This window comes from Borostomias antarcticus (genome assembly GCF_949987555.1).
Source record: "Borostomias antarcticus genome assembly, chromosome: 3".
Taxonomy (NCBI): domain Eukaryota; kingdom Metazoa; phylum Chordata; class Actinopteri; order Stomiiformes; family Stomiidae; genus Borostomias; species Borostomias antarcticus.
The window spans coordinates 5,785,398-5,808,405 of record NC_140236.1 but is presented as its reverse complement, the minus strand read 5'-3'; the positions used below and the strand labels follow the sequence as shown (position 1 = coordinate 5,808,405).

The 23,008-nt window shown below is 46.6% G+C and overlaps 1 protein-coding gene across 1 annotated transcript; it reads right to left on the bottom strand.

Annotated features, from left to right (window-relative positions):
- Positions 1-1,217: 1,217 nt before the first annotated feature.
- On the bottom strand, positions 1,218-21,426 carry LOC311330006 (band 4.1-like protein 1; the record flags this gene model as incomplete). The annotated part of the gene is made up of 23 exons (XM_084461956.1): positions 1,218-1,337; positions 2,121-2,237; positions 2,368-2,448; positions 3,020-3,109; positions 3,428-3,487; positions 4,031-4,249; positions 4,794-5,177; positions 5,360-5,410; positions 6,576-7,811; positions 8,061-8,216; positions 9,157-9,186; positions 10,401-10,439; positions 11,015-11,262; positions 12,082-12,257; positions 12,558-12,655; positions 13,809-13,961; positions 14,084-14,171; positions 14,793-15,011; positions 15,164-15,239; positions 15,383-15,425; positions 16,680-16,784; positions 20,878-21,033; positions 21,355-21,426. 23 exons carry the CDS (start codon positions 21,424-21,426, stop codon positions 1,218-1,220), a joined length of 4,017 nt encoding a protein of 1,338 aa, XP_084318082.1.
- Between the last annotated feature and the right edge of the window lie 1,582 nt (positions 21,427-23,008).

Below are 23,008 nucleotides of genomic sequence, written 5' to 3'. Positions count from 1 at the left end.
AATCATCTACACAGCTTTTTCAATGTTCTGCTCTACTGAATAATAACTTTGGGATTAAGAAAATGGATCCATGGCTACGTTTTCAAATGGTTCAATTAAATTTTCATTGCATTATGAAAGTCTTTGTCATGCAAACATCGTCTAAAATTCTAGTTTCATTTGAATGAGAGATGATTTGGCGATTTCAACAAAGAGCATTATGTTCTAAGGTAAATCTACAGTAGTTGGACTTTAAATGAATGGCCAACAAAGTATTGTACTGTACACTTGAAGCTGACTGTACTGGCTATTTTCAAGAGTTAATTTTCAAGTTCAGGGACCAATATAATTGCCAGTGTGGAGGATGCATGGATGATTTTGAAAACTCAAAATCATAATTGGCTCCTTCAGGACTGTACAGTTGAAGCTGACTGCATCTCTTAAGGTTGTTAGGAGCTGAGCTGACCTGGGGTCAGTCGGGAACAGCAACATGCTCAGACGTGATCCGGTATAGTCATCGTTTTAAGAAACACAACAGGCACATTGTATACCAGGCTCATGTTAACCACTCCATTCACAGAAATCCACCTTCCCACTCTGCAACATCTGCAATAGGTCCTTCATAGTACAGCAACATAAATCATGTTCACCACAAGTCTGAGACAGTAACTGCCAAGATGTCAGCCAGCCAAACACTGGTTCACTATTCAAAGAACAGGTGACGTTTCTTGGAACAGATCCAACAGGAGGAATGCAACTTGCATGAGCTGCTCAAAGGGTGGGGGGGAGTGCAGCTGTGTAGAGTTTCTCCGCTGACCTTCCTGGTGTGACTGGCGGTGTCACGCATCTTTAGCTCATCTGGAGCACCTGGATCAACGCTGCCACGCAGCTGTTTAACGGACCTCCTCCACGCCGGCAGGGCTGCTCGCCATTTCCTGGACACCTACTGGGATCTGGATGGATTTTTGCGGTATGACGATTTCTCCTCCGTCACTTACACACCGCTGAGCGAGTATAAAAAAAAACGAAAGGTTTTTAACTCCTCACTCACCCTGCTTCACCACATGCATGTCAACGGTAGCTACTGGATCTACGTATATCTAACAGATTTTCTACAAACTAGGTATGTAAGAACACTCATTATGCTTTAGTTGGATCTAACTGAGATCTTGAATGGCGGGCGGTGTGAAAACCTATTTATTCGACCTCCATCGCCCCCTGCTTCATTTGTGACATCATCAGTGTGGGCGGGTCAGGGGCGCAGCCATGGAGAACTCGACGGGGGGGAGAGATGGGCACAGCGGAAGGGCAGAGATCTGGATCTGCAGAATATTCCGGCAAACGTCCCTTCCATTCTCCTTTAGGTGACATTACAGCCAGGCAGGTTGAGAGAGGCAGAGCTAGAGAGATTTATCACCCGGGTCCCAGGTCCAAACCTTCTGTACACACATGAACATGACCTCTGGCACTGGTCTTATCATTCAACGAAGAACCAGGAAATCGTATTTTCTAATATCACAACTTCCACTCTTATTGAAATGTCCATCAAGCGCTTGCAGTCTTAAAACCCTCAGTGCCAGATCAATGCATAAATAAAGCAAAGGTTCATAAATAAGGGAATGGGTTTCTTTAAAGGAGTCTTGTTTCTAGGGTAGACATTAAGGGACAATATTCACTTGGTTGTTCTCATGGCAGGAGTGACTGTAATGGGTAGGGGAGTGTGTCTGTGTGTGTGTGTGTGTGTGTGTGTGTGTGTGTGTGTGTGTGTGTGTGTGTGTGTGTGTGTGCGTGTGTGTGTGTGTGTGTGTGTGCGTGTGCGCATGTGTGCGTGCGTGTGTGTGTGTGTGTGCGCGTGTGTGCGTGTATGTGTGTGTGTGTGTCCGTGCCTGTGAGTGAGTATATACACTGTACGTGTGTGTTTGTGTGTGTATGTCTGTCCGTCAAAGCTCCACAGACAGTAGTTGGGGTTGTAGTGTGGTAGTCTCAGGTCCAGCAGTGGCACGCCTGGTCCCGAGGGGGGCGCTCTCGTCTCGGGAAATCATGACTGCGGGAGAGAAGAGGCAGGCGTAGCTGTAACCTTGCAGGTGAGACAAACCACAACTTTAAAGCCACTCGTCGCTAGGTTCGGACGACTCCTTTACCTCGGACACGCCGTGTGGCTCCTCGGTGGACGATTCTGTTTCCCTGACAACTATTGCCTTGGTTACCAACATGTCTGGATGCTGCTGCTTTGCCTCCTGGATTGCAATAGCAAGGGCCTGTGAGGGGCCAGAGTGTGTTAACACCGAGTCGCCAGATCGTGCGACAATAATTAACCCCTTACTATAGTTTCAAATAATTGCTGACGGCCCACAGTGTTTCTAGATAACTGATTGCTACGTGTCTCACCTGCTCCTGGTCGACGTCATCATCCCCTGTGATTATGATCCTCTTCTCAATCCTGGTTTCTGAATAACCTCCTTTCACTGTCTGCAACACACAATATCCATCATTAGGTTAGATTACATTAAACCTTAGCGAATCTAATCGAATCTAATCCAATGATGGATATTCTAATCTCCATCATTAATCTGAATTAATTTGAAGAACCTCCTTTCACTGTCTGCACCATACAGAACATCCATCATGTCTAACACACCTAAAGGCTAAGAAGCAGGTGTGCCGTCAACATGGGAAACAATATGTAACGTTTTTTTTGCGGGGCGGCTGTAGCTCAGTTGGTAGAGCGGGTCGTTCAGTGATCAAAGGGTCAGTGGTCGAATCCCAGCTCCAACTGTCCACATGTCGAAGTGTCCTTGAGCAAGACACCTAACCCCAAATTGCTCCCAATGAGCAGGTTAGCACCTTGCATGGCAGCTACCACCATTGGTGTGTGAATGTGTGTGTGAATGGGTGAATGAGAGGCCATTGTAAAGCGCTTTCAGTGCCGCTAAGGTGGAAAAGCGCTATATAAGTGTAGTCCATTTACCATTATGTAATGTTTTTCCCTAAGCAGCGGAAAAAAAAACTTTCGGCCAGAAGAAATGATTGGCTTTGCTACCTTGGTGACATGTGTGGTGGCTGAGGTAACGTTCTCAGTGACAAGGATGGGGGATCCGGATGCTTCTCTTCCCAAGCTGCCCATGTGTACCTACAGTATCAGGACGGAGCAAAGGTTAATGCAACTACAAGCAACAGTATGCAGGCATGCATGCACACACACACACACACACACACACACACACACACACACACACACACACACACACACACACAGTCCATAACAGCACAAGTGTAATCTTGTAATGTCGGTACATCCCCTGAATACACCAGTCGGGCAAAAATTTAATTCAGGTCTTTGGTTCACTATCTCATTCTAACACCGAGAGAAAAGTAGGTTTAAACCCTGGAGACCCTCTGCGCAGCGTTGAGTTAAAATTGGACAGCGGTCAGGCAGTGTTGTACTCACAGGGGAAACACTCTCTCTCGATGAATAAGGAACCTCTCCTACAGCAGTCACACAATGATCCTAAAAGAGACAGAAAACCTTCGCTGATTCATTCTTTACCATGACATAACTTCAGCCTTTCAAATCACTCAGAACATTCATTACTTCAAACTTTGTGTGCGTTTGTATGAATATTCAAACCATCTGATCATTCACTCATTAATTCATGCATTTCATTTGAGTTAATCTACCTATAATGACAGATGATCTCTACAGTCGTCTCTACAGTGGGCCCATGTGATTACCGGGCATAGCCGCCAGAGGGCGCTGTGGGCACAGGATTGAAATGGCTATATCTCGATGTGGGAAGGTCACAGAGAAATGGGGATTGAACTGGCGGAAAGCTCTCCTCGTAATGAACACAGCAATACCAAACATGTCCCGCCGGTATGTGTGCGAGCACAGAGCCAAGACAGAACTTTGAGCGAATCCTTGTCAATGGGAGGGATTGAAACAGCCATACCTCAACGTGAGACGGTCACAGAGACACAGGGTTTGGACTAGCAGAAAGCTCTCGACTTAACGAATGCAACAATACCTACCTTCTCTATGACGTTTAATTACCTGATGATCCGTGAACTCCACAATAGTTGTTGTGACCTCTGACCCGTTGGGCTGCGTCTCGGTCCTGACGTCCGTCTTCCTCAGTCCTTGGGGGGCCAGGATGTCACTGGCCTCGCGGTTCAGGGCGGGAACTGTGGTCACATGACTGGTGTCTCTCAGGGAGTTGTCTCTGTCGAAGGGCACCGACCTCTTTGGTTTTCTGGGTACAACAGGCTTTAAACAAAATACAAAAAGAACAACAAAGTTGAACTGAAAGCAAACTCAAGTTCATCTGTAGACTACAGCTATCGAGGGGGAAGGAACGCTTTGTGAACCACAAAACAAACCTTAGCTATGTTTATCATATGGGCTGCACATGGGCTATTGCTTACCAAGCTAACTGTTAAAACACACCTGACATGCCTACTTGGCTTTCTTCCTGAGGTCTCGATACGTATACCTGTATTTTACAATTCAGGGAATTCAGACACACAATATAGCTTTTCCTCCATTTTGCCTTTCATGCCTGGCTGGCTGTCTCATTTCTATTGGCCACGCGGGTAGGCTATTCATCACATAGAGCAGCGCCCACAATTCATCCTGCAATAGTTGAACTTTGGGTGCTTTACTTGACGCAGCATAACATCACGGCGTGGCACAAGCCCTTGGAAATAATGGGTTTCAGAGCGCAGCGGTGATGTTGTTGCGTTGTGTCTGAAAAAGCCCCAGACTACAAGCATCTGTTGTTGAAACCAAAACAATGGATTGTTGTGGTGAACTTTACCTCAGGCCGCTTAGCTTCTTGTCTGCCTTCTGATGGTAGCTGCTTCATAGGGGGGCTACTCCTGACTGCAGAGCTGGGAGTTGTGACCAAGGGTGGCGGTGGCTCTGAGGGCCCCTGCAGCATGTCAATGCCCAGGCTGAGACCCACGTCTGGGGACCCACCCCTCTCTCCCAGCTCAGTCATGCCTCTGGAGAACTCCTCCATGCCCGTGTGGAGGTCCATGAGGACGGTGAAGTCCACCTCGGCCTCTAGGCTGGACGTGGAGCTGACCGTGATGCTGGAGCACTTGCGCTCGATGCCCAGGTGGGTTTCCTTCAGGTACAGGGTGTCGTGGTCAGGGTCCTCCTCCGAGGTGGAGCCCAGAAGCCTCTCCCATGGTTCCCTCTGTAAGCCAGGAGGGACATAAATATGTGATATTTAGTATAAATATATACAAAATTACACAGGAAGGGTGCAATATCAATACTAAAAAAGAAACTGAAATGAGACATGGAAGTTGTGTCCTTTTTCAGTTTGTTTTGTCACTTCTGGAGTAGGTACTGAAGGATGAGTGTCTGATGACTCACCAAGGCCTCATCCAGGGACTCCTCGTGAATGGCAGGCGTAGGAGGTGTCTCCTACAAGGCAAAAAAAAAACATCACTCCCAATAAATGAGCAATGGAGTGTTTTTAGCTCACTTAACGCTAAGTGACAGTCATGAACTGCGACACCAGAACATTGGCATCCATCCAATTGTTATTGAAGGATAAGTCATACAGTATTAGACAATTAGGTGGTTGGCTGTGTCAGTGGAGTGAATTATGATTTCCAATTTTTTACAGTGAATTATGTGGTTGGCTTAAAGTATTTATATGCAATTAGGCGGTTTGCTCTGTCAGTGAATTATTTTTTAATTTTTTTAATTTGTTACATTGAAGTATGTGGTTGTCTAAAAGTATTTCCAATTTTGCAGCAGTATACAGTAGGTGGTCTATCTGACATTAAATTTTGTCAACATGAAATGAGCATTACCAATGCTATTGCGGGTCACATGCATATACAATGTCTTTTCAATGTTGATATTGCAAGTGCAATGGTAATGCCATGCACTGTTGAGGTTAAAACGAGGACCCATTTCAGGAATCGAGTATTCATACACAAATGCCCAGTGAAGGAATACTTCATCCCTGAAGATCTTGGCACTTCTGCAGACAAACCATCGCCTCATAATGAAGTGCATAATGGCTACGGCTGCAGAGCTGCCAAGGCTGAACATTTGGTCTAAATGTCCAATGCTGTTGGCAAAAAAAGAACATTCACTAAATTAGTGGCTTCAAAGGAATACGATGGAGCGAGGGCTTTGGGCTCCTTGCAACAGCAACCACCTTTAGTCGGGGAGGAAAGAGGATGATGTTGGAAGGAGAAACCGGGTGTTAAAGTGACAAGTTAGGGGAGGGGGGGGACGCCAGAAGCTTAAGCAATGGAAACGTTGCTTAAAGGCCCGCTGGGTTCTGAAATGGGCAAGCAGATGTTAAGCTTTGCGGAGGGAGACGGTGTCGCGAGCTCCACAGGCCATGAACGTGAATTAGGTCTCAAAATGCCGACGGGCCAATGGTGCGATGCGACAAGGCTGTGAGTGGTTTATTTCGTCTTGTTTTTAACCTGCTTTCTCATACACAGCCACATGTGCTCTACACGTGTATATTCAAGTGGTGAAAACAAGGCTTGCGAGATATTGCCCGAAGCACATGCAATGCTTTCATTTCCAATGATGGACAAGCAGGTTAGACCAGACGTTTTACCGCTTGCTTCCTCTTGAATGTGTCTTGGTTGGGGTTCCTGTAATGGATGTGGCTGGTGTCCATGCCGGTGCCGTTGTATCTGTTGCGGACTCCGGTCTCCCAGGACCACTGGGTTTTAAGGGGAAGGGTTGAAGGAGGAGCTGTCTGGTGGGTTGAGACCTTGGAGCTGAACAGGAGGGTGTCTTTCAGGTCTGAGTAGGTCTGAGCGTGATCGTCATGAAGTAGCCCGCCACCATCCTTACAGTGACTCGACCCCGGCCTGTCCCTCACGTCCTTGGGCTCCTGTCTGTTTGAGAGCTCAAATTTTGGCTGCTGCTGGTGAGACGACTTTGCAGGCTTTGCGTGGGAGTTGCTGGTCGATGTTCCTTGCTGAGCGTACTGGGTAGACACTGTGGTGAAATCGCCAACTCTCTTCCTGGTTTCAGCGGGGCCCTCTGTTGAGTTCACCGTCCCGTCGGCCCCCATGGCCCCGGCGATGCCTCCATCTGCTTGGGTTTGCGTTTGGGAGTTCGGGAGACCTTTGTTCCCTTTATTCAAAGACTTCTTTGATCTCTGTGGCTTGAGAGGAACTATTCTGGTGACTTCCGAGTTCGCACTCCCAGTTTTAATGGAATTATTTGCTTTCTCAGGGTTTGTGTCTTTTCTCTCTAAAGCCTCAGTCTCTTTCATTGTCCATTTCTTCTCCGATTCAGTTCTGCCCTCATTAATAAAGTCCATAGGCCCCTGTGCATCCGTATTGTTTGGCCTCTCTGAATGAAACCCAAACTGATCCTGACTCTGCCTCAACTCCTGTTTTTTCATTTCCATTCTCCGTTTGGAGTTGTAGTCCTCTACGGGCGGAGAGCCATACCCATTCTCTTGAACATCATTCCTTGACGTTGACGACATGGCGTCGAATGGGTGCGTGTTATTTCCAGCGGCGTTGTCTATGGCGATCATATCCTCGAGTCTCGTCGCAGTGTGACCGGCTTGCTGCGTTGGCGACCTCGGTCCTGCGCCGCCTATTCGAGTGTCCTGACAGTCCCAAGGTTTTAGACCAGGGTTCCTCTCTGTTCCTGTGCCAACTTGACCATTCTCATGAACCCCGTTGTTCCAAGCCTTGGTAAAGAGCTTCTCCTTCCCCGTGGTGGAGTGCAGTGTATGGGGGGATGTCTTATTCATTTCCACTTTTGAGTTAAGAGCCAGGTTTCCTTGATAACCATCTTGTTGTTCATTCAGTGTGGTATCCACAGTGGCCTATACGTTGACATAAAGTAAACAGTTGCATTATCCTACAGTACATGCACTACTCTAATACCTTCACTATTACTGAGTTTGCTCTTGGACAGGGGAGGGGACTATTTGAATGAAATATGATGGGGGGCCCATTCCTCCAGTGTAACCAATAGGCAACATATGAATAAAGGGGAGAAAAAAAAAAAGGATACACCGTAAAGAATGATACCACACAGAGTGGGAACATAAAGACGCGCGAGTCTCTCTTACCTGTCTTCTCTCCGGGGTTCCTCCAGGAGGGGTGGCCGACGACAGACGTTTCTCCCGCTGTGCCAGCTTGCTGTTGGGCTCCCTCAGAGCCCTCTTCAGCTCATTGATGCTAGCCTGGTGCTTCTGGAGGACGTCCTCGGGCTTATCCAGGAACTGCTGCACAGATAAAGCCGAGTCAGACCCGCGGTGCAGTAAGGACCCATTCAGTTTCCAATCCCTATCGGATGGAACCGAGCATGATGTCGATGAACTAGACGCGGGTTTGGGTTGTTAGGGTCTGTTTTGATGGTGCGTTTCATAAGGGTGTTTTGCATTGCAAAGTCGATTTCAATTCTGTCCGGGGCTGAGCTCAAGGATGTCACAAACAATGTCAATCTATTTCTGCAGTATGCTGGAGGCTAAGAAGAATGCCTGCTATTCATGGGTGAATGCATGAATAGATGAATGTAGACGTGGACCTCATTATACCCAAATCAGTGTTTTGCATGATTTTTTATCTGCCCCTGAATGAGACATCTTCGAGGCAAAAGATCTAGGGGACACAGTACCAAAGAACATTTGTATTCGACTGATATTATCCTCAGCGGTGTAGTTACAAATACATCAGATTCCATCTTCATCAATTAGGATGACAAAATGTTCATGGAATATCAAGGTTTTCAATGGAAGCTTTGGTGCCACCGTGCTGTATTAATATAATGAGAGGTGGCAGTTGTGAGCAGTTTTATATTCATTGTTAGTCGCTCACATCATTAAAGAGGCAGAGCACGCAGATTCACAGTGCTGCCACTGGGTCTGTTTAAATCCTCTATCACACTTCAACTTCAGGGACTTTTATTGACGTGGGCATTCTCATAACTAACAGCAAATGGGCCAGGGACAAGAATAACAATGGTACCAATCGAAAGGGCACGGCGTGTAGAACACATTTAAGACTGAGGAAGAGCCAATTGTTATATTGACTATATAGACTAAAGCTCCTGTCAACAATAGGTTGTTGATCTCCTATTCTGACAGACATGAAGACAGGACGACAGACGCAGCGCGGCACGCTCGGCGTGGGTCACACACAGCGCAGTGCGGGAACAAGCAGTACCTCCTGTTTGGGTCGAGGGGCGGCCAGATCCTGCTCCGGTCGGGGGTGGGGTGGGGGGGATGGGAGGAGGGGGGGGGGGTGGCGTTATGGAGCGGCCGCGGGTTCGGCAGAGGTGCGATGGCGGACGGGGTGGCGGGGGCGGGGTTGGGTCGGATGCGTGCGGAGACAGAGAGGCAGAGTGCCGCAGGTGAGTCAAGGAGGCAGGCGGCCGGCACAGTGAGCCATGTGACACTTCAGCCAATGGAGACGTCTGGCGCTCTGACGCGCTGAACAGGTACGGTGGGTCAACTGTAGCAGGAACTGTGATGTTTGGAGGAGACTCGTGCGATTTCTCTCCCCAAAACAGTCAATGCAACAACGATATACCCAGCTATCACGGACAACCAGTATTCTCACACACTCTAACACCTGGCTAAATAATATATCCTCCACCCACTGCAGTGAATGCTGCTCTCCAAGAGTTTATGTCAGAGTACCGTATAAGCCTGTTCCAGATCTATAGAGATACAGTAAGCACACAAATAATAATACTGAACATGAGCCCTGCGATGGATAGGTTAACGTTTGCTATGGATGCAGAACAATGGTTCACTCATGTAAAAATATACCTTAACACTGTCTTTCCGTAATGCGATTTGATTAGTCTAGGGATCTCAATTGTATGTTTATAGACTCACTTGTATGTTAACAGTTAATTTATCCATCAGCAGCATTGCTTCACCATCTGGTTATCCTTGTAATAACAGTTAATCCCTCTAATTACAATGTGTGCATGGTGGCTGTACTACAGTATACTGTACACACACTGCTGAACCCTGTTGGCAAACGCATGCAGTGAAACAGATTCACAACTTGGCTAGACAAGGAAATACATACTAATTGATGCAAAACAGACTAGAGCCAATTTTGGGCAGTCTACTGTCTATAGAAGAATAGAAACATCTTCCCAAATGTCCCTTCATGCCTTGATCTTACACTGTCATCATTCCACTGTGACACAGTCAAATGAAGACATCCATCGTGTGCATAATGTAGCTATGATATCTTGCTACGGCCATGAAATGGAACACCGTACTGTACACGAAGAATGACTGTACGGCAGTGTAACGACCTAACCACGAGACAGGACAGGCCATGCTGGACAAAGACACTGCACAATACGAGGACAAGACTGTGGACAGGACTACGAGTGCCCGGTGCAGACGAACGGACAGAGACACTGATGTTGACCGTGCCCAAAATACCTCTGGCTTCGAGTCTAAGGGCGAGCCTGCCTCCTCTCCCTGGAAGCAAGGAGGAGGGAGAGAGAAGTTAGTGAGGCGCGTAAGCCCACAGCGGGAGGGGGGGGACAGAGCGACTGTTAGAGGAGCGAAGGACAAGAGATGTCAAGAGCCAACAGGGTATGTCAGATACACAGATAAAAGACAGGAGAGGGGAGATGGGCCCTTGAGACGTCCCACACTGAGAAGTCTTCTTGGGAGAGGTGGAGGGGGATAGGAAGAGGACAGAGGTGGGGATAGGGTTTGCTTTCTAAAAGGCAAGGCGAGGCATAAGGCAGCAGAGAGGGATTAGGAGAGTTTAGTAACACAGAAGCACATTTTTTCAAATTCTGTGCCCCAGATGCTGCGTAGTCTACTGCTACTGCATTATCACACCGGCTGGATTTCGATAGCCACTTTCCCCTTAGAATGATTCTTAGTTCTCTAAAAAGGCCTCCCAGTTCTCTGTCCTTCATGACAAAGAGGAGCAGAAAAGGTGGAAATACCTTCACTTCTCAGTGATCATGAAGGAGAGGGGACAAGAAAAGGGAACCGTTTCCGAGTATCGGGACAGATATTGTCCGACTCTCGTCTTATACCTTCAGCTCCATAGGCTTAGACGGTGTGTGCTCAGTCCGGTCCTGGTCCTGGTCCTGGTTCTGCTCTCGGTCCTGGTCCTGATCATGGTCCTGGTAATGGTCTTGGTCCTCCGGGTCTTGGTAGTGATAATGGTCGTGGTCTAGGTCCAGGCTGCCCTCCTGGTCCAGGTCTTCTCTGGACATGAACTGGGTGCGCTCGCTGGAGCTGCGCTGGGACAACTGGTCCATACTGTCCCCCAGAGCTGAGGCTGGGGAGAGCACGGTCACAGCAGTGGTCAAGGTCAAGCTTTGTAACATTTATATTATATTAAGGCCTTTTAATTCTATGTCGAGCACAGACAGATTTGGACCTATGACAGAAATAGGGGCTCTGGTAAATATGTCACAGAACTGGCCTACATATTATCCTATGGGATGAGGGGTTGTGAATGCTAGATTTAATTTGGATATCTAGAAGTGAATAAAGAGTAAAACATTTTGCCGAGGTTCGATCTGACAGTTCAAAGACTGGTTCTTTATTCCCAAAATACATACTGCTGCAACTGGTCTCTTGGCAAGAACACAAAAAGAGAGATTCGCCCAAGAACTAAACGTTTCTCTTGTGCACAGCTCTGTATTCAAAGCTACGCCCGGATATGACCTTCATAGAATCTGATTGGCTACCCCATCATTTACACGTCATCAACAATGGCGACGCATCATCAACAATGGCGCACGGACAGGGTTAAAGGTTCAACACATCGTACAGAAGAGTGATATCTGCAGATGGTTCTGCAAAAACAATGACACGATAGGAGACCACAGTTTAGTAAACACTAGGATCATACATGAGGCCTGGATATGTCATTTAATCCACTAATCCACCCCCTAGAGAGATTATCCTGCCATAACCCAAGAAATGCCCAGGGCAGGGGTCTGTTCTTACAAGCTTCAAACGATGAGGACACCAGACCACACAGAGGTCTGTAGGTTGAAACAGGATGACCAGGGCAGTAAATAACAGCTGAAACTCATCCCGCTGCTTAATTCCCTCAGATTTCGATCGCAGGGTTTAACCCAGTCCTTACCTCCATCTACACTGCGAGGCAGCAGGTAGCGCTTGCTGACCGAACGGTCAAACTGGGGGGCAGGGCGGTCAATCAGCACACTGGCCTGTCGAGTCTGGGCCTGGGTCCGCCCACTGTAGCGGAATTTGGAGCCGATGACCAGGAAGCCCTTGGGAGGAGGCTCGGGGGACACCAACCTATGGGAAGGCTTGGTTTACATAAAATGGCTACCGCTACAAATACGGTGTAGTGTGTAATGTACAGTATACACCACCTCCTCAAGAACCAAGACCGCTACATTAGGAAGTGTTGCTGTGCAGTAGAACATGCACTGTGCCATGCTTTGTGTGTGTTTGTGCGTGTGTGTGTATGTGTGTGCGTGCGTGCGTGTGTGTGAACGTGCCTGCATGCGCGTGTGTGTGTGTGTGTGTGCGTGCGTGCGTGTGTGTGAACGTGCCTGCATGCGCGTGTGTGTGTGTGTGTGTGCATCGCCCTACCTGAAGAAGGTATGGTGCTCTATGCAGACTTTCCACAGACGCTTTGAGGCCCGGTGATTGGGCAGCTTGAAGCCAATGGTGCTCTCAAACTGCTCATACTGAGGACGGGGGTACAGCAGCGCGGAGCAGGGGAGCGAGGGAGGGGTGGAGGGGTGGAGAGAACGGAAACGTGAAGGGAGGGAGTGCGAGGACACAGGAAGGGCGCTGAATTTCAAACACCCAAAGAGGATTTTGAAAACATGAGTAGTAACTGAAAAATGTCCATATCTGCAGGGTGGAGTACAGCAGTGTGCAAACACAGCAGATTCGTGAGCCGCTGTGTCAGGAAAAGGGCGTCCGATGGTAAACAACCACCGTTAAGACTGTTAATATTGCATATTCCTGAACTATCTGCACCATGCTGATCTCTGTACTGTACAGTACCCTGTATATAGATATACTGTATAAAAACGTTTTATCTTTGCTTATCAGTATACAGAGCCTTGTTTACACATTTCTTATTCTAGTATATATTTATTTTAGGTAAATTTCTATTTCACTTTGGCGTAACGTATGCTTCCCATGCCAATAAATTCCCTCTGAAGTGAATTGAATTCCGTTTCCTTTAAACAGGTGACCCACTCTGAGGCCTACTGTGAGAGAGGTAGGAAATCACTCCTCTCATACTAGTTAGTTCATACTGCAGAGTTTAGTGTGGGGGGGTGACTCACTAGTATGAAGATATCAGTGTCAGCTTAGCATACTATAGCGCCATATAAGGGCTGAATATATAAGGCCAGAAAAAGATATTTGAGGCCAGAAAAAGAGGGAGACCAGTGGCACATAATTACTTTAAGAATTGAAAAAACAGGAAGGAAGATGTTTTGTGCTTCTTCTAAAAGCACAGAACACAATCCAGCTGCCTAATCAATAAGTATACTATCTCAACTTGTATAAATAGCGTACATTTAAGCACACATTTGTGCCAACCTGCAAAGAAATCTGAGCGTTCAAATATCTCTATGCAGAGCTTGATAGAGCAAGTCACGACAACAATAAAACATAAAAAGTCAACTTGTTTACCTCAATAAACCATAAACCATGGTCAACCTTTCTTTAACAGTATGAAAGATACATAATTTGTCAGTATTCTTAATTTGGCTGTCATGACCTCTTAAAACCAAGGTTTGTGTGGAGCGTTGTGTTGTGAAAAGGAGTGGCACCATGTGAAAACCGGTGTGCATGTGAAGAAACACTGCTGTTCTCGTGTACCTCTCCAGGGCGGATCTTGATGTAGAAGTTGCTCCTCTTGTAGGAGATCTTGAGGATCTTGGGCCAGGCGAAGCGGTTGATCCTTAGTCGATCGCGGTAGATGAGCAGACCATTGGCGCTCACACCGAGCATGATGTCGATTCCCTCTGAATCCTGCCAGGCAGAAAGCCCCATGGGAAAGTTGGAGATGATAGAGAAGGGATCTTTCGTTCCTTACGTGTGGTACGTGTCAGATCATGATACAGTAAGGCTGGCTCTATCTGGGGCTACCGTACCTTGGCATGGTGCAGGTCCACTCCGTACATGGAGAGCTTCTTTGCGTTTTCTAGGAAGTTGACCTCTGCCTCCGCAGGACTCATGCCCCTATGGCACAACACACAGTAGAGGCGGCCATGACACTAAGCAAGCTCTGATAATGTAGATGCTATAGTGCTTTGGGTTGTAATTCTTTCAGGCATGGTTAGTGTGGGTCACTGACACCCATGTTGCTCAAGTCTGTACACAGCAGACTGATGATTTAGCTTAATACAAGCACCAAAGCCACATTTAAACCTCCGCCTTTGAAAAACAGCTAACAGTAAACAGCAATAATCAGTTATGGTCCACATGTGCTAAGACCATAGCTGGGTCAGTTACATTCAGGGGTGTAGTGGAGGGTAAACCCAAGTAAACTCAGTTTAGCCCCTCAGTCTGAGAGTAAACTCTCCTATTTTCTGATCGACTGTGTTAATCAATGAGGGAAAACAAGGTGGATAAACTCTGCACTCGACAGTTTACCCACCTCTGTATTTACCACGACACCCTTGGTTACATTGATCAATTACTTCAAAGTACTCAAGTACTTAGAAAGTAAATGAGGTGCATTCAAGTTACCACACAGTTGGCTATTCTTGGACCAATACCATTTGGGTCCATTGCGCTGGCTAAGCTAAATCACACGCGTATTTGATGGCGTTTTTGCGACTGGTATTGGATGCCGCCCACCTGTAGTTGTGGTGCAGCTCCATCACCCTCTCCTCCAGCTCGCGGGTCTGGTTGGGGGCGAAGCGGAAGTCGGCGATGTAGTCGGGGCCGTGCTCCTCCGGCTCGTAGTCGCCTAGCTCGGCCTGGACGGTGTAGGAGCCCAGCAGGGCGTGGGTGACGAAGGAGCAGGGCAGACGGCCCGACAGGATGTCGTCCCTCAGCTGGAGACACAGGTAGTACCTGCACGGACGCGCACGCACGCACGCACGCACACACGCCACGCAGAGCACGCAAGAACAACCCAAAGGGTTCTCGTCACATGTTTGTTAAGACGGACGCCGCGGTGCGTTGACTTCCTGGTGTCGGTTCTCGGTGATGTCTTATTAACCCACCTGGTGATGTCTTCGATGAGTATGGAGGGGTCAGGGGGGTAAAACTTGACCGCAAAGCCAAAGTGCCACGAGCCAACTGAGGACAAACAACAGACAGCAGGCACTTAGTTAACGTGTGTGTGTGTGTGTGTGTGTGTGTGTGTGTGTGTGTGTGTGTGTGTGTGTGTGTATGTGTGTGTGTGTGTGTGTATGTGCGTGTGTTTGTGGGAGTTACTGTACCTCTAATTTGCTTCTTGATCTCCTTTGAAGGGTCCAGCCAGTTCTGAATGAGAGAATATGGGAACTTTAGACAATCCCCTTTGAGAACAAAGCACCGCTAAAACACATCCAATACTAGTATTTCAGGCAGCAACCAAAAACATATTCACAAAGTAAGGGAGAAAAGAAATGCTGCCATAAACTGTCCAATAGCCATAATATTCTCAGAAGGGAAAAAAAATAAAAATAAATGGCAGTTAGGTCTAGCTCGCTTGACTTAATGTCACTGGAGTCTTCTGAGATATGCCTTAACTGTTGACCGCATCTGCCCCTTTCAAAAGGGCAATCATATTTAATCACATTTCAAAGGGCAACATCCTCGGTGCCGGTCGGACTGACCACAGAGAGGACGACACCGCTCACCTGTTAGGTTAGAAAGAGCAACCAGCAGTTACTGCTTTATCTCATCTAAAATGACAATGTCATGACCCTGTCCTGACCTCTGGGAATAACTCCTTTGTCTCGATGAGTGATGATCTCCAATTTCAACTCGTTTCTCCTTTGTTCTAAATTGGCTGGTAAGTATCTTTGATAGGTCTTCTAAGGCACCTAAGTGTACAGCAAAAACGAATGTACTGACTTAAAGCTCGATGAGATAACTGTTTTCAATATTCACCTTTACTTGCTATTAGTTTATGAATTGGCCTTAGCAAGACCCCAATAATCATTTTCGTGACATGAGACTGCATAAGAACCTGTGAATTTATTATTTTAGAATTTCGGTGTACTGACTAGTACACCGGCAGGAAATCTTGCGGTGGAAACAGAAGTGACACATTTTGCGTGTCCCAATATCAGGAAGACAACAAGCACTTCGTCCTGCAAATGTCTCTACATGCACATACTGTATAAGAAAGAACACCAGTATTTACCCGCATTGAAGCCATCCTTCCAGAAAGTCAATTGAAGTAGCTACAATCTTCCAATGTGTTCCCATCATTACAGCGAGTGAGTGGGGGATTGTGGGAAGTGTGGTTCTTAAAACGCAGTGCCGATTTTATCACGACCAGAGGGGCCACCAAAGTGCCGAGTTATCTCATGTAGCTTTAAGATGAATTAGAAGTAGCTTCTTTTATTCAAGGACTGGAGTTTGGGAATGTCCCTCTCTGGTTTCCAATATTTGTCCATCGCATATAACTCATCCGTAATTTGATGGCACATTTAAGGGCCTATGGCATTTTTAAGTAAGTTTTAAGTGCAGTTGATTGTTCTAATTCTGGTCTGACAGAGCCAGTCAGTGGGGGTGGAGGGATATGACCTTGGTGTTGTCTGTGTCGTAGAAGGAAAGGCCAAAGTAGTCCCGCTCCAGCAAGTTCAGATGGCCGCACACCATGTCCAGCAGGGTCTGGCCCCGGGCAAATTTCTGTCAAAAACACACAAACATACATGATTATTCCAACACTTAACATGATTATTCCAACACACATGCTGAGATTTGTCCTATTTAGGTATACAAGCTGCACATCATATTATTATGGTCTTCTGGTTCCTGTTCACTGGATATCTCCACCACCAGTCCAGTTTTAAGGTTTGGCTGACAGGATAAAAAATAAAAAACATGTCAAAAACTATGATTATTTTTTTTAATCTAAATCATGTAATCAACCAAAACGATGATTCAAAACAGCTGAGTGAATTATTTTACTGGGGTTTCACATGCCATGGTGCAACAGCCACAAGGCTGACAGAATGCATTCATGTTCACCTGAGTGCTTTTGGGAAACGATACAGCTGTTTTCACGCACCAGATCCTTACAGTATGTCTCTCCACTGACTCTCATAGGAAATCTCTCCCGGTGTACAGTAACACTAGCAAAGACACCATCATCACAAGCACGCGCCCTTCTGTTGGCTAACAGACATTTTCACGGACCAATGGGTCTTCGTTCCCTGAGGGGCGGGGCTTTGTGCTACAGTATGTCTATATAAGGGAGAAAATCGCTCGTGTTTCGGGGAACCACACCTAGTCCCTAGCTCTTCAGGGCTTCAGCGATCCGCTCTGTTGGTTTCAAAGGAAGCCTGGGTAGACGTTGCCGACACACGCGCACACAGCACGCTCATCTCCCGGGGAAACCTGGCTCCTATGGTGACAGAGCAACCCAGCAGCTGTTACCATGGAAACAGAAGTACTACGTCCTCTCTCTTTGTGCGCTCTCTCTCTGTCTCTCTCTGTCTCTCTCTCTCTCTCTCTACCTGTCTCTCATGACTGGAGGGGGCGTGCCACTTTGTTCCACTCTTGTTAAAGAAGGCTGTCAATACAGTAGCATTCACTACGAGCATTCACGAAAAGCATTCATAAGCTAATTAATTAATTAAACATCGAATCTTACGCAGCCTTTAATCAGCCAAGTACAAGACTGGTGAAACAGGGTAGCTACTGTATGGGAGAGAGGTACGGAGCAGTGCTAAGCGCTGGGGTGGGTGGGACGTATTTGGTACACGTTCGATTTTCTTGCTAAATGAAATTGCAACACACATTTCAGGTGCCCCCCCCAAGTGATGCAACCAATTCAGAGCTGTTGATGAGATTTTGCTGTCGGCTCAATTGGCTCCAATCACATTTCTGCCACACAACGTCCATTGTCTGATTGTATTAGAACCCATTTTAGGTAATCCTAGAAATCCATTCTGGAGATTGCCTGGTCCATGCAAGCATGAGAGGAGACAGTGTGTGTGATCATGCACTAATGGGCAGCCAAAGAGGATGTGTGAGGATCGGACAGAGTTGGTTGACCGTTTCTGATTCAGAGAGCTATGCCTTATTAATGATAGAACTACAGTTAATTATGGATTAAGTCCATTCAAATGTTTGCTCTAGCAGCAAGGCTCATTTTTTAACACCCAAGAGATTATTGGACAGACTTGGTGAGTGGTGTATTCACTATTGTGTGTGTGTGTGTGTGTGTGTGTGTGTGTGTGTGTGTGTGTGTGTGTGTGTGTGTGTGTGTGTGTGTGAGCGTGTAGGTTGGGGGTTGGGTTGAGGACAATGAGGTGGGTCAGGGTCCACGGTTTGTGTGGCCTGAGGGTAGAGATTAAACATGTAACTGTGCTCCATCAATATCTGGAATGTTGAGAGGCAAAGATCAATAGCTACTGGAGATGTGGATTGCTTTTTTGCGTACTGTATATCATTGGTGCACAGTTCTAGATCATTAATGTAATTACAGTAATGGACAGTTGTTTTTTTTACTATATTAATCTGTACACCACCACCCCTTATTTAATCTCTCTCTCTCTCTCTCTCTCACACACACACACATGCACACAAACACTCTCACTCTTCCTCAATCCACCCTCCCATCCTCTCCCTCCCTCTCATTCTACCATTCTCTTTTCTCGCCGGTAGCACATAAAACCGGCCATACGTCAAACTGTACAGATTTCCCATCATGGCCGAATACCTCTGATGTCACAGCAGAAGACGGGGGAGAGCGAGAGAGATTGAGAGAGAGAGAGCAAGAGAGAGAGAGAGCGGAGGGGGTTGGGCGTGGGATACCTCAGGTGTCCTCTGACAAAATTCGATGGGTAGCCTCCGTGCGGAGGTCACTGGGGTGACAAGGTAGAGCACGTCGGCGTGACTAAGGCCAACAAGGCCGTAGCAACAAGATAGCCAGCAGCCACACATAATCACACTCCATCACCTGCAGCACCACCCACGCTGACATTAATATGGTCCAATCTTGCTATCCCCCTTGAGTTGAGGGCTTAAGCACAGAGATGAGTTTCAGCTGTTCTTTACTGCCCTGTTTCAACCTACTGACATATGTGTGCCTGGTGTCCTCATCCTTTGAAGCTTGTGAGAACAGACCCCTGCCCTGGGCTTTTCTTGGTTTATGGCAGGATAATCTCTCTAGGGGGAGGATTAAAACGATACCTCCAGGCCTTGTTACTGATCCTAGTGTTTACTAAACTGTGGTCTCCTATTGTGTCATTGTTTTTGCAGAACCACCTGGTCATACTGTATCACTCTGTTGTATCACGTGTTGAACTTTCGATCCTGTTCGTGCGCCATTGTTGTTGACGTGTCGCCATTGTTGATGACGTGTAAATGATGGGGTAGCCAATCAGATTCTAGGAATGTCATATCCGGGCCTAGTTTGAATATAGAGCTGTGCACAAGAGAGAAAGTTTACTGTAGTTCTTGGGTGAATCTCTCTTTTGTGTTCCATTCAAGAGCCCAGTTGCAACTGTATGTATTTTTTGGAATAAAGAGCCAGTCTTTGAACTTTCAGATTGAACCTCTGCAAATCTTATTTACTCTTTATTCACTTCTAGAGATCCAAATTAAATCTAGCATTCACAGTCTCCACTGTGAGATCACGCAACCCTCTCCACCTCCTCCGTGTCCATTTCTCCCTCCCACAGGCGCGTTCCTTCAGCTGCTGTTTTCCTTTGATGACGTGTTTTTTTCGGGGCAGGCAAGTTACCAAGGAATTCAAATAGCTCAGTGGCGGTTTACATTCTCCAAAAGCAAGCTCTTTGTTAGAAAAAATTCTCTGGTGTCACTTTAATTCTCCCCTCCACATTCATCATCTCGTCCTCCTCACTTACGTAACACTCGCTGAGACTGGCAGAGAGCTTATTTCCCTGAGTCAGAAGAATGTGTTCTGTAGCATAGCATGCACTGTGGACAGAAGCTGCCGCTAAGGATACTGCTGAGTCAACCGCACTATTGATATGGCAGAGCTGTAAGCACCTCGCTGGAGACGCATCCCCCGTAGTGAAGCTCTGAAGTGAGGGCGAGGGGTGCATTTCAAACGCTCCGAACGGAGAAAGACCGACATTTTCATGAGGAGCAGGAAAGTGAATGTTCCCATAGGATAAGTCTTAAGAATGACAATTTGCAGTGGATGGCACTACCCAGGTCTTAATTGGAAGCTAATTGGCTATTAAGTCATTATAGATACAATACATGCATGGTAGATGGAAGTGCAGCAGTGAATGAGAAAGAAGCATGCTGATGTGGGTCAAATAAATTCCAACTCATTTAGAAGTGTTAACAGTGAATTTAGCAAGGTGTCTTGCTAAGAAGTGCGCTTGGGATTGGTTACGACTTTAACGTTTTTGCCTCAGTTACAGTTTTCTCAAGGTGCTCTGAGGAAGGCCTCTGGCCGAAACGTTAGCATGATCCATTGACGGCAAAAAAATAAATATATAAATGTATATAATAAATAATATAAATAAAATCAATAAATAAAAATAAAAAATAACGGTGAAATAGAGGATCTGTCCATTTATCTTGTATTGGTGAGTGCTACCATGCATCTTTGATGTCCTTTTTTGATGTTCACAATTTTGGTTTAGCACCACAACAAAGTTTATTTTTTGAGGAAGGCGCATCCATTTCTATTGCAACAGTTTTCTCAAGGTATCTTCAAAACAAGTGGACACATGTCAGAGAATCATCTTCATCAGCGTAACGTAGGATTAAACACACAGTACATTATAATACATACCTCCACTCCTGTCTCATAGTCCGACCCGTCCAGTAGGGTGACTTTAACGGGGACAGTCTTGGGTCTCTTGGAGCCCTTCTGGGGGGATCTGGAGGCCTTGCTGGGGGTCTTCTCTGAACTGTCATCCATGTCATCAGACACCTGAGTGACATCATCCTTAGGATGAGTGGCAGAGTTTCAAATTTGACCTTACCTTTGCAATTCGCTTTATGTCTCATGCAGACCATACATTCTGGGCTAAAAATGAAACTATAAGTCTGTTGCCTTGGAAACCAAGCAAATCTGCATTCCTGTTATTCAATAATTCAGTTGCATTAATTCCTAATAGATATTTGTAATGTACAGTACATCTAGCCAGTAGAGCTTAACATGCTAGAGACCTACAGTATATCAATCACTACACCGGATACACACTCAATGACGGGCTACAAAGTGAAGAATGATACATGACTTCTGGGAGGCCTTAAGCGCTCTCACCTGATTGGTTCTCCTAGTGTCGCCCTCCAAGGCACTCTTCATCTCCCCTGCCAAACCCTTCTCTGTCGTCATGGTGATGGCTCACAATCCTGAAAGGATACATAAACATGCTCAGGGGCTTTGCTTCTTACACTGACATCCAAAGACCAATCTTACATATAATCCCATTTGCCAATACAAATTCACACCACACACACTCCCAAAGGGTCACGCCCCTCCCCACCTCCATAAAAACGGAAACCACCCCTACTCACAAAAATCCTGCGACACCATGACAGTTTTTTTTTGTTACTGGCAGCAAAACTATTATTGAGCAACGTCACATCCAATTTGCCTCCAGACCTCCAGCTATTGTGTAGTAGGGTTCAATTAGTCTGTGCAGGCCTGCATTCAGTAAGTGCTTTTCATATGTGTGGCCAAGAAGTTGTGCAGAGGGAGAGAAATAGAGAGAGACAGAGACAGACCAGGAGAGAGAGATAGAGAGAGAGAGAGTGGGGGGAGAGAGAGAGATAGGAAGACAGAATGGGGGACAGAGAAAGATAATGAGAGAGAAATAAAGAGAGAATGGAAGTAAGAAAGAGAGAGATACTGTAGGTAAAGATAATGGGTGAGAGAGAGAGAGAGAGAGAGAGAGACCAGTCATTCCCTGGCTGTAATGGCTTGGCTCAGCCTCCCATAGGAGCACTGATGTGTACTGGCTTCAGGAGACTCTCCCTCATGCTCGGAGAGGAGGAGAGATCGCATAAATTACATCAGCCAGGAGCTCTGCAGCACAGCGGAAGAGAGGAAGAGAGAGAGAGGGAGAGAGAGGGAGAGAGAGGGAGGGAGGGAGAGGGAGGGAGAGTCAGGGGGAGAGAGGGAGAGAGAGGGAGACTGAGGCGGAGACAGGGAGGGAGAGAGAGGGAGACGGAGGAGAGAGAGGGAGACGGAGGGAGAGAGAGAGTCAGGGAGAGGGAGGGAGAGAGAGGGAGCGAGAGATGGGGAGGGGGGGCACAGGGAACATGACAGCAATCTTCTGGATCAGAGAGAAGGAGAACAGAGAGAGAGAAGGAGAATGGGGGGGGGGGGGGGGGGCAGATTAGGCTTGTCATTTGAAGGTGACCACTCCTTGCGAACTGAGAATAATCTGTCTTGTACTCTAAAACTGTGCTTTCTCCTCTCGTGATTAAAAATAGCTGATATTCTTATTACATCTGAGAGAAATGAATTTTATCCATACGAGATACGGTACAGCTAGTTCTAGTGTAAAATAGCTTCATTATTAAAGGTGAGCACGGGGCGTCTGTTCTGCTCCAAGTTTTCCTATGCTTTCACTGATCTTGTTGAAGATAAGTGAAATATTATGTGGCCAACTCATTTTCTTCTGGTCAGAAGGTCAGTTTAAGCTCTCCTTTGAGACAGAGCGGGTTGTATATTGCAATGGTTCAAAAAACGGTGGGCCATGATTAATTCCTGGTATACATGGTTGTGGCTACTAAGACAAGTTTGGGTCACTTGGTGAGTCAAATCTCATGGGCTTAACACTATACTGTACATAGGTCATGCATGCAGTATGTCATGGTGAAGGATAATTGTGTTCTAGCAACCTATTTCCAACAACCTATTTTTATGGTACAGAGAAACAAATGGTTTTCAACAGCATGTGCGGTTTCAG